At 34.8% G+C, this 12,613-nt stretch overlaps 3 protein-coding genes across 11 annotated transcripts in view; 1 reads left to right on the forward strand and 2 right to left on the reverse strand.

Moving 5' to 3' along the window:
* LOC127836703 (uncharacterized) overlaps nucleotides 1-8,167 on the reverse strand; it is a 64,581-nt gene extending 56,414 nt beyond the window's left edge. For 2 of the 6 annotated variants that reach the window (XM_052363401.1, XM_052363399.1), the window contains exon 1: nucleotides 8,005-8,167. Coding sequence is in view for 4 of the 6 variants with exons in the window: in XM_052363397.1 (XP_052219357.1) it covers nucleotides 1,705-1,919; nucleotides 3,670-3,783; nucleotides 6,164-6,295; nucleotides 6,680-6,787 (569 nt within the window). In the remaining 2 variants the exon portion in view is untranslated. Of the gene's footprint in view, nucleotides 1-1,704; nucleotides 1,920-3,669; nucleotides 3,784-6,163; nucleotides 6,296-6,679; nucleotides 6,812-8,004 lie in introns of all 6 variants that reach the window. The other 4 variants (XM_052363397.1, XM_052363402.1, XM_052363398.1 and 1 more) reach the window with 4 other exon arrangements.
* The window catches only part of LOC127836334 (uncharacterized), a 493,739-nt gene that overhangs the window by 421,534 nt on the left and 59,592 nt on the right, over nucleotides 1-12,613 (forward strand). The window lies entirely within an intron of this gene.
* LOC127836591 (uncharacterized) overlaps nucleotides 1-12,613 on the reverse strand; it is a 62,286-nt gene that overhangs the window by 23,092 nt on the left and 26,581 nt on the right. The window lies entirely within an intron of this gene.

The raw sequence follows: 12,613 nt of genomic DNA on the forward strand, positions 1-12,613 counted from the left end.
AAAAAAACGGGGGGGGGGGTGGGGGGGGTGGGTGGTTTGGGTGCGATGGTTGGACGGTATTTCAAACATAACCGTTTTAAAAAAATGGGTGGGGGGGGGGTTATATAGTGTGAGGGTGTGTGGTGATAATTTGTGAGATGATCTTAAAAAAAAAAAAAAAAAAAAAAAAATCAAAACAAAAAATTGGGGGGGGGTGGGGTGGGGGGATGGGGTGGGGGTATATAGTGTGAGGGTGTGGTGGTCATTTGTGAGATGATCTTAAAAAAAATAAAAAAAATAAAAAAAAAATTAGGGGGGGAGGGGGGGGAGGGCACGGGGATGGTTTGGGTGAAGTCTATTGTGGTATGTCAGGTAAGAGTAGTTTCATCAAAGTATCAATCAAATCTAATCATAAATAAAGAAGTTATGGCAATTTTAGCAAAATTTAATAATTTGACCTTGAGAGTCAAGGTCATTCAAAGGTCAAAGTAAAATTCAAGTTGCCAGGTACAGTAACCTCATGATAGCATGTAAGTATTTGAAGTTTGAAAGCAATAGCCTTGATACTTCGAGTGGATCGAAACACAAAATTTAACCATATATTAAAAGTTACTAAGTCAAAAAAGGGCCATAATTCCGTAACAATGACAACCAGAGTTATGCAACTGTCCTTTTACTGTACCCTTATGATAGTTTGTGAGTGTTCCAAGTATGAAAGCAATATCTATGATACTTTAGGGGTAAAGTGGACCAAAACATAAATCTTAACCAAATTTTCAATTTTCTAAGTATAAAGGGCCCATAATTCCGTCCAAATGCCAGTCAGAGTTACATAACTTTGCCTGCACCGTCCCCTTATGATAGTTCATAAATCTTGCAAGTATGAAAGCAATAGCTTTGATACTGTAGGAATAAAGTGGACCTAAACACAAAACTTAATCAAATTTTCAATTTTCTAAGTATAAAAAGGGCACATAATTCTGTCAAAATGCCAGTCAGAGTTACATAACTTTGCCTGCACAGTCCCCTTATGATAGTTAGTAAGTGTTGCAAGTATGAAAGCAATAGCTTTGATGCTTAAGGAATAAAATGGACCTAAACACAAAACTTAACCAAAATTGTCAATTTTCTAAGTATAAAAGGGCACATAATTCTGTCAAAATGCATGCCAGAGTTATCTAACTTTGCCTGCCCAGTCCCCTCATGATAGTAAGTAAGTGTACCAAGTTTGAATGCAATAGCATTGATACTTACTGAGAAAAGTGGAACTAAACGCAAAACTTAACCAAAATTTTCAATTTTTTAAGTATAAAAAGGGCACATAATTCTGTCAAAATGCACGCCAGAGTTATCTAACTTTGCCTGCCCAGTCCCCTCATGATAGTAAGTAAGTGTACCAAGTTTGAATGCAATAGCATTGATACTTTCTGAGAAAAGTGGACCTAAAAGCAAAACTTAACCGGACGCCGACGCCAACGCCGACGCCGACGCCAAGGTGATGACAATAGCTCATAATTTTTTTTCAAAAAATAGATGAGCTAAAAATGTACTGCGCCATGCCCCTTTTCCCTCCTGGGAAATACACTAGGAGAGTGCCGTCCCTGATTAGCCTGTGTGAACTGAACAGGCTAATCTGGTACTACATATTCAAACATGCATGAAACCTGATTCTCCCAAATTTCAGCATATTTTTATATTTCAGCCCTGCAGTGCACAGTGACTTACATGCAGTACTGGTCACAGTACGCCATCTTGTACTGCTGTGGATTGGGTGACCCCTCCCCCTCCATGGCTGTCATCATACTACATGCTGCCTCATACTCAGCGTCCGTAGTTGCTTGCAAACCAACTCCCGGGGTCAGGGTTTTGATATGGGGGTCGTTTAGCGGCAAAGTGAAGTTTGTGTATACCTCATCCGAAAGGTCCATTATCATGTCATTCTTGGAAATAAACAACAGACAATAATGGATTAAAAAAAGTAATGACAACAACAGAAAATATGTTACAATAACACAATATAGGCAAGAAAAAATATTATTGAAGACCATTTCATAAAATGCAGCAAAAAATATTAGCTCCCCAAGCCGATTGTGACGAAGATATTTCGTACATATTTTCCTACAATAACCGAAGCATTCATCTTTATTTTAGGATCGGGGTTAGTGTTTGAGTGTCGTATGAATAGATATCGTTGCAGGAAATTAAAATGCTATATAAAACTAATTTAGATTCACATGGTACATGCATGATATACATCTGGGCAACAGATAAGGTTCGTTTTATTGTTTTTACGTTTTGTATTTGACATAAAACGAAGTGAAATTAAATTTCAATCGTACCTATAACGACTATGAAAATGGAAAACAAATTAAAATCAATTCTTCGTCGTTTTATTTTTGTCCGTTTTCCTCCGTTCCACGTTCAAACATGATAAGTGTACTGTAACCTTTAGTGCGACAGTTATCTTTTCAATTTGTTTGTATAGACACCGTTTTGGGTCTGTGTCAATAAAAAGTTACTTCTGCCAAAAAAATTCGGGAAAATGTTCTTTTTTAAACGTGGGCGGGTAAGGAAACTTTCATAAACGGCGTGCGCGCCAAATATTTAACAATTCGTAACAACACCCAAATCGTCGGGAAAAGACATTGGGAAGAATATACAATCATTTTAATAGCACAAGTGGTGACAGATTCTGAAATATTTTGCTCAAAACACCGCTGCGATTCTGTGTCTCAAAAACTAATAAGGTTGTGATTTCCACTGGCTTGTCATTCATGGAGAATGTTTAGCAATTTGAGTATGCTCTGAGACTGAAAGGCAGGAGTGTTGAAACTTGTTGAAACAAAATGACGCCATCATCCATTTGTTAATATACAATTAATACTAATATTTACAAACAACCATTGTCACTGTGAATTTGTAATGACTTAATTGGCTAGAGAATTGTTGAGAATAATTTATATCCAAACTTGAAGCGCGAATCTTATCCAGAAATGTATGAACGTTTTGATCAAATTGTAAAATAACTAATTGACAAAAAGTGTTGATGGGAAAAACTAATTGTTACAAAAAGCTTCTTCTTCATTATTTTTATCGAGTGCAGCGGGATTGTCTCCCATATGGCCATCGCCCCCAGAAAGATGTGTTAGTTGGTTACGGGGGATAGTGCAAGATACAGGAGACACCCCGTTCCAGAGGTGACCCTGGGTCATTTAGTGCCCGGTGTATTGCACCTAGTACACTGCACCTCGGTTTTAACGTCTCATGCGAAAGACAAGTTAGTAGGTTAGGTGCAGCGGGGGATCGAACCAGCGATCTCTGGATTGTGAAGCCAGTGTGTTACCACTAGACCACGGATCTGCTACGAATTACAAAAGCTTGCAGTGAAAACTAATTGACCCAAAATCTTATCTGTTGCCCTGATACATGCTGGCAAATTCGACTGTACAGACATTTTCGATGTCAGAATTAAATATCTGGCTTATTTCGCATTTTTTAACACATGTTCTTCCTAACTTTTATTTTAATTTATATTGAAATATATGTATAAGTTTTTTACACATTTTATATTAATTCATAAATATTTGACAAAATCATACATACCTGCTTTAAGTAGATAGTATTTACCTTTATAGAAAACAGCACATGTTAATTGTATCTTGTTTATGAAAGTTCATCAATCAATAATACCTGGTTGATAGTACTGCCATTAATATTATTGTTCATTTCAAGTATTATGTTGTTATTGTTGCTTGCGTGATCACCAGTTGGGTCCAATATAACAGGCACTCTTGAATTTGCATCCTGAAAGATATATACATGTTCTTCTTTTTTAATCTATTTTCTGTAAGAATGTTTAGATGCCAGTTTTACAGAAATGAACAATATTGACCAACTTGCCAGATTTTCATCAAATTAATTAAAAACTTTAAATACAAAACAATAAGTACTACCGTAATTACTCTAATTTTTCTGACACCAACTTTTTCAGCCAAAACAATTATTTTTCGTGACTATATATTTTCGGACATACAGGTTTTCGTTCATATTAATGACTCTAATTTTACAGACAGTATATTTTACAGTGCTACTTTACAAGATTTTTGCCCTGTTTTTGCTTATCTGGAACCCTTCGATCATGTAGTTTAACAACCGGATTAAAGTCATAAAACCTGGCATAAATGCCTTGAGGGCCATAGACCATTACAACTGCGTTATTAGGTACAATGTAGATGACCATGCATACCGGTAATAAATAATGGCTAAACCCACTTAATTTAAAATGATACCTTATGCAGGAAGCTGTATGGTAGTTAGTGCTGCAACAATATACCAGTATATCGGTATATATCGCAATACGCAATCCGCATATTGTATTGCGATACGATTTTTATCATACCGGTACGAAAATTCTACAAAAATTCATCCACATTTTGTCCAGAAAAGCCATCCGAAATGATGATATCAAGTAACAAAACAAATGTGTGTTTAGTAAAAATAAATTGTTACGTAAAAATAGCATTCTAAAAAGTCTTTTAAACGGAGTAGGTTGTTACATGGGAGTCCGCAAGATCTGCTTTTGCATATCATACTGTTTAATTTAAAATGAAGCTTGTGGAAATACGAAAAAAAATAATAATTACATAATAAAAATGTAAATTGATATTATTATAAAAAGAAGTAATAATGATCAAAAAAAAAATACGTAACAGCATTCTGATAAGTTACACGACCGGCTTTTACACATCCACAATTCTCCTTCGGGTTATTATTCTTCTTGTCGGCTTTTATATTAGTTCTCAAAATGGCAGATGAAACAAACGCTGAGTTTGACTTGATAAACAATATGACAATACTAATCTTTCATATAAAATGCTTTGTAAAGCCAAAAAAAGTGTTAATTGTGTTTATAAAGCATTTTGTAAAAAAAGGCTAGAATTGCCAATAGGATATAACAAGAACCTAAACATACAAAACAAAGGTTATGTTCATGTAATTAACTTGGTTTTGGTGATTAGCTGGTGATTTATAATTCTGGTACAAGTTAGCAATATATTGCAATACATTGCAATACGGGTTTTTGAACTGACAATATATTGCAATACGGTTTTTGGCGTATTGTTGCAGCACTAATGGTTGTTTTTATAACGTTTTTAAATACGTTTTCAGGTTTGAGATTGCAAATAAGTGAATTTGTTTTATATTTAACGCAGACAAAGGAGAGTACATGCAACACAATACAATTATTGCACATTTATAATTGGTTTTATTTCAATATAATATTTTCCAAACAAACATTAAATAATAAATGTCTCTAACTTTTAGGACACTCATTCGTTTTGAATGTTTTTCGTATCTAAATTTTCGGTAATAGTAATTACGGTTTATCACCTTGACATGCTATAAAACAAGTAAGAAACAAAACACAATTATTACAAATGTACTTATTTACTTTACATTTTCATAAAGGACGTCTTTTCCCATGGGAAGCAGTACCACTTTTCCTTAATCTTTGAATACTCACAGCCAGCAGGATTTGCCTCTTATACATGTCAATGCATCTGTCTCTGGGTAAAAATGTGTGCAAAGTCTCATTCAAGATTAGCCTGTGCACTCTACAAAGGCTTATCAGGGATGACACTTTCTTCCTAGACTCCATTTTTGTTATGCAGAGACTTCATTCAAATGAAAATTCCATTCAAACAGGTATTATCCCTTATAAGCCTGCGCAGAATGAACAGGCTTATTTGTGATGACACTTACCCACATTCATTAAGACAGGTTTTCCCAAAATAATTAAGCAGAAATTGTTCCAAGATATATAAATACAATTTAACAAGTAAACTGAGGGAAGTATCACATTTCATAAGAGAGGTCAATTAAAGGCCTCTTCGAATGAAATGTTCATTTAAATCAGTCATTTACCCAAAATATAGTTTGAACAAAATATTTGGATTTAAATCCATATTGGAAATGACAATAGATGTCCAGAATCTGGTTGTACCGATTTTCACATTTTAAACACTACTTTTAGCTGAATGAGAGGACTTTTGCAGGTAACATTCGAAAAATAAATATCTTTTAGCACACAAATAGGTTTTCAAGCCCTTCTCGTGGTAAACGTTCATTTCTAAGCCCTTTAACAAGGCATTTGCAAACCCAGAGTAACTAACTTATGACTCACTGCTGTGTATGAAGACACTGTCTCTGGTTCTGATGCTTCCATAGACTCCTCCTCCTCTGTCATAGGTGTGAGGACACTTTGGATGTGAGAGTCTGCACATGCCCGCTTTCTTCTAGGGTTTATGTCTTCACCCTGAAGTTGCAAACAAATCGTAAGTTTCATAAAGTCAATATATTAGTTGAGACTTTCCACAAATGATACAAAAATGTTACAAAGTAATAAAAGTTTGGGACCATGATTGGTAATCAAATCCTAGTTCATGTATTAAATATAAATAAAACAGAATCATTGCAGTTTGCAATGCTTATTCACACTTTCAACAAAAATATCAGATGAAAAATAAATCAAACAATCTCAGAACTCAATTTAAACATTTAAAATTAAAAGTATATAAGGACTTAGGTATCTGCTCCTTAAATGTAGGAATGCTTCATTGAATTTATCAATCTGTTATACTCACAACTGATGTACTGTATATATAATTTATGTGGTTATTTATACAAATATTAGTTTTACTTGACTCTCAAGTTGACTTTCATCAGTCGGATATTTTCTCTTCAATCCAAACGTGTGGAAGATTGGGGACTGTTTGCTGCCAGTCCAGCTAAAGTTAGTGGCAGGCATCTTGAATTTTAATACGCCCCAAGTCTGTCAAAGGAAAGACAGCAGTGTTCTACATTGTACATTTACAAAGCAATAAAGAAAAATATAAGCTCTTGCCACAATTACACCATAAATCATAAGATTTTAGTTATTTTTACAATAGAACAAGTTTATTTTAATAAATGCTGTTTACTAAACATAATAATTGCATGTAGGAAGCCATAAGTTTGCCACTTAATTATAAAACTTTACTTTACAGGGCCCTCAATCTATCAAATCTGCCGCTGAATTTCGGTGGCAGTCCCCCACCTGAAAAGTATACTTTTTTTCCCCTTTTTTGGGGAAATATTCCCCCTAAAAAAAAAAAAAAAAATTGTTTGGTTTTTTCTGTTTTTTTTTTAATACAAAGATGTGTCTCATGATTATTATATCTCAATTCTATTTCAATTTAATCTTTTCAAACATACTAAATTATAAAAATGCAATGGATATAGTGCACACATGTACAAATGAAATAATGAGAGTGTAAGTAAAAAAATCCCCCAAAAAGGGAAACGCCGCGAAAATTCCCCCTCCTAAGGGCTGCGGACCCCTTCCCCCAAAGTAGTGTGAGGGCCCTGCTTTAACAACACTTTTCTACATGCTCGTGAAATTTATGATAGGATCCTTATTTAAAGGGGCCATTCAACAGATTGGTAAATTGACAAAATGAAAAGTTGTTTCAGATTTGCAAATTTTTGTTTTAGTTATGATATTTTTGAGAAAATAGCAATACTGACCATTTACCATGCTCTTAAATATCTATTATATGCATCTTTTGATGATTTGAAAACCTGAAAATTATAAAGCGTCGTGCGACGCGAAACGATTGAATAATTTGGAAAGTTCTGTTGTTGTTTTATTTTGGGATACTACGAGAATTGCTTATATAGGTCAAAAATACATCCGCTCTAAGCATGAGCATGGATGGTCGAGTGGTCAAGGCGGAAAGACTTATTACTCTAGGACTCCAGCCCATGGGTCAGTCGCTGGTTCGAGCCCTGTTGTGGGTTACTTTTTTTCCTTCTTTTAAATTGTATTCTTGTTTTTTTACTGGAGATTTTTAGTTCACATTTTTAAATTTATCAATATAAAGATTTAATGACAAGCTTCAATACATGCCAAAATCTGCTGGACGGCCCCTTTAAATAAATGATGTTCAACTTCATGAAAAAAAAAAAACAAGATTAAGTTTATACCTTCGACTTGAATAACCGTGGTACACTTTGGAAAATAGTAATTTCGAGCGTGTTGCGGAGATTAATACATGCATTAAAATATAAATGTTTTGTGAGCAACAGAAAACACGTAAGAAAAATGTAAAAAAAAATAAACGCCGGCGTCTTTGTTTACGGTGCCCAGAAATACAGTCAAAACGGTCCCCTAGTCAAAACGACTCAAAATTTGGTCATAACGGCCCCGTTGTGTACACACCGGTCACAATAACGTAGTGACGTCACCATCTATGTATAGAATGATAACAGCCGAGTTAACGCGTGACGTCACATGCACCTGCAAAGTTTAGACTCCGCCCACTGGTTGGCAAAATGAGGAATTCATATAAGCGCAAAAGGTTGAAATAATCATCGTTTTTCGGCGTAAGCTGAATAAGCCAGCTTTTCACCCTGACTTGACCTTTGTAAGTGTCCAATAATACTCAAATAAAATTTCCCGCGGCTAGGTACGAATGAATACACTTCATTTATTCCATTGGCTGATTTGAGTATAACACCAGAACATTGGAAACATATCCGCGTCTTTGTAACACTGTTTTACTGCATGAAACAATTTTATCTATAATAAAAAGGCCCAATAGATAGAACAGTTTTACAATCAATTTTCGACATAAATACAGTTTGTGCGTTCACCTTTTATTTTCAGAGAATTACCAGCGCAAAAGCGTTTAACTAAAGGCTATGTTGTCATATTTAGTACTTACTTGCATTGCATTTCAACCCGCGAGGTTTCGGGTCAACACGCGGTCATTTTGTGAAAGTCAGAGTTTATATACAGTTCATCACCGGAGTTCGCAAAAGGGGTTGCGATCATTGTGTCTTACTGACAATAACGTAGTGACTGTAATGCATTGCATTCCAATCCGCAAGGTATCAAGGTCAGTTTGCGGTCAGTTGCAGAAATCTTTATATAAACGCCGTCTCGTAAACTTTGTGCACTTGAAGTCTGTTTTGATCAGAAAGATACTAAATAAAGATATTCGGCGACATTATTGTGGTATGTCAATCATCGATTTTTAATATGGTTTCAAAATTTGCATGATAAGGACCAATTTTGATAAAATTAATTAGAAATATTTATCCATTTAGATCAGTTTATTAAGCATGACCACAATAATTCGCTATACTATAATTATGCAATTAAATAAGATTCGAGTATTGCCGGCTGACCTATATGCACTCGTTTATTTTGATGTTTCTTGTGTTTTTCTATTCTGTAAATATAGATATCTGAGTAATAATATCACATAAAGCAAAATAAGCCACGAAATCTGGCGCAACACCCCGTAATTGATTTGCTTATGATGTAGCTAACAACTGCGCAGAAAAAAGGCATCCGCTACTTTTTATCTCATAGAGATAACTTTTGATCGTTCATAAACATCGACCACAATCAACGCCGTATATCTTTTTTAAAGATATTTCTTGTTATTTATAATCATGAACTGTATCAAATATAATTTCACTATTTATGTCTGAATAAAACATAAGCATGCGTGGAAATTCATTTTTGGAACGATTATATTGTTGTTATTATTTGTTTTTATTAAAAACGAGCTCTGGAGTGGAACACTATCTACGAGCTCGGTGTGTGGTTACTACAAAAATCTCTACTGAACTCATCTTCACGTCCATTTTAGATACAAAATATCAGAAATGGAAATTCTTTTAGAATAAATTAAATTTAATGAAAGAACACAAATAAGGATGAAAACAAACAACAAATAGATCGCTTTTTGTTCGCAACATATAGTAACTGATTTTAACCTTAATATATCTGTTCAAACTTTTCTTGATACACAACAAATAAATTCATAAACTAATTGCTTTATTTAATTGTGCACACCAATTTTGACACTTTTGTTTCAGCATTTCTAACCGTGTTTAATTGCACCGTTGTTCGTCACACGCATATTATCTCGTTATGATCGGAGACTGCCCAGACACAGACAACATGCCGGTGTCATAAACATAGGGACATTTACTTTAATTGGGTCCCTGCATAGACCACATGTGGCAGACTTTATGATACCTCCATGTCATCTCTTGGCATATTGAGCAAGCCAAATATTAAAGCCAAAATACGTAACATTTGCTTTAATAAATAATTTAACAAATTAAAAAAGAAGATATTTGTCCGAAACGGATTAACAGGAACATGTGTATCTATATGTTAGCCAGTTTAATCATTACAGTGCTTTATAACTTTAAATTTAAAATATTGTGCAATATTTCTGCTACACAATTGATGTATTTAACGCGGGTACCGGCAAATGTAAACTTGGCAATTTATTGTAAAGACTGTACGTTCTTGCAGTGCACGTAACACCATCATGAAACCAAGCAATCACAATGGATAAACAATATTTGCGTAAAATAAACTAAATAAATATATATATTTATCATAAAATGCTAGAGTGTTACATGTATCACTCCTTATTACTTGTTAAAGGGATCTTTTCACGCTTTGTTAAATTGACAAAATTGAAAAAAGTTGTTTCAGATTCGCAAATTTTCGTTTTAGTTATGATATTTGTGAGGAAACAGTAATACTGAACATTTACCATGGTCTAATATAGCCATTATATGCATCTTTTGACGATTTTAAAACCTAAAAATTATAAAGCGTTGCAACGCGAAACGATTGAATAATTTGGAGAGTTCTGTTTTTGTCGTTAAATTTTGTGAAACTACGAAGATTGCTTATATAATGTATAAAATACGTCAAGGATGTGTACTCGGCGGAATAGCTCAGTAGGCTAAAGCGTTTTTACTTCAGGACTCTGGCAGGACTCCAGAAGTCACTGGTTCGAAACCTGCTCCGGGCAATGTTCTTTTCCTTTTTTTAATTTTATTCTTGATTTTTTACTGGAGCTTTTACGATCCAATGTATACAATTATCAATATAAAGCATTTAATGAATAAGATAAAAAATGCCAAAATCTGTGAAAAGGCCCCTTTAAGAGATTTCAATATACATGCAAAGACAGTTCAATTTGCACAAGATGCAAGTAGTAGTAGTAGTAGTGGTAGTAGTAGTAGTAGTAGTAGTAGTAGTAGTAGTAGTAGTAGTAGTCGTAGTAGTAGTAGTAGTAGTAGTAGTAGTAGTAGTAGTAGAAGTAGTAGTAGTAGTAGTAGTAGTAGTAGTAGTAGTAGTAGTAGTAGTAGTAGTAGTAGTAGAAGAAGTAGAAGTAGTAGTAGTAGTAATAGTAGTAGTAGTAGTAGTAGTAGTAGTAGTAGTAGTAGTAGTAGTAGTAGTAGTAGTAGTAGTAGTAGTAGCAGTAGTAGTAGTAGTAGTAGTAGTAGTAGTAGTAGTAGTAGTAGTAGTAGTAGTAGTAGTAGTACTAGTAGTAGTAGTAGTACTAGTAGTAGTAGTAGTAGTAGTAGTAGTAGTAGTAGTAGTAGTAGTAGTAGTAGTAGTAGTAGTAGTAGTAGTAGTAGTAGTAGTAGTAGTAGTAGTAGTAGTAGTAGTAGTAGTAGTAGTAGTAGTAGTAGAAGTAGTAGTAGTAGAAGTAGTACTAGTAGAAGTAGTAGTAGTAGTAGTAGTAGTAGTAGTAGTAGTAGTAGTAGTAGTAGTAGTAGTAGTAGTAGTAGTAGTAGTAGTAGTAGTAGTAGTAGTAGTAGTAATAGAGCTCTTTGATGTATTTGCCCATGACCTTATAAGCCGGCAATCATTGGAGAAAGAATGATGTGTAAGCAAGAATGAGAAGGAACACATGATGGAAACAATTCCAAGTCCTAAAAGCAAAATATCAGCTCTACAACAAATTAAAGAAAAAGGGAAGCGGAAAATGATCATTTATGCATGTAGATAAACCGCATATAAAGTGGTAGGTAAGTACAAGGGTTACATGTGGGTCAAGACTGCCCATTTACTCTTACAACCTAACCAGTCCAGCAGGAGACAACTAAAGACATAACAATGTAGGTAGATATGCGGTTGAAATAACGGCATTAGTCAGAGGAGTAAGTGTGGAGGATGTGTATAAACTTGCAGATGCACACATGACCGACATCACAAAAAACAACAAGGGTTTTCAAAGCTGTTTACGGAGATGTACAAATTGGAAACACCAGCATGGCAGATCTTTGCGGCACTCACACTACACTGGGCTTCATCAGTGCTATGAATAAAGTGATACGGTTGGAGGAGACTAAAATGTAGATGGGGCAAGTAATACAGAGTTTCATGATGGATCTGCATGTTTACATCAAGAATGCAAATGTGGCTGGTTAGGCATTGGACATGTGACTAAAGTTGGTTGCTCTTGAGTACAGCCATACACCCTGGAATCGCAACATGGAAATTTTCCGATTCCTTGAGAAAATGCAGTATCCATTGGGTGTCTCTTTAGGGCAGCATTATTCCTAATATACGACTTTGGCCATTAATCAGAGGTCCTGAGCTAGAACCCTCACATTAACCATCGCCCGGACTACCTCATCACCGATTTGATAGAGCTTCCTTACCTAAAGGTGGCCATCGCGATGTTTGCCTGCCTGGTTGTACATTTTGTGGAGCCCTTCTATGCCAGAACCATAGGAAAGATGCTACTCATTTTATTTATTTTTA

The sequence above is a fragment of the Dreissena polymorpha genome, chromosome 1, assembly GCF_020536995.1.
Source record: "Dreissena polymorpha isolate Duluth1 chromosome 1, UMN_Dpol_1.0, whole genome shotgun sequence".
Taxonomy (NCBI): Eukaryota; Metazoa; Mollusca; class Bivalvia; order Myida; family Dreissenidae; genus Dreissena; species Dreissena polymorpha.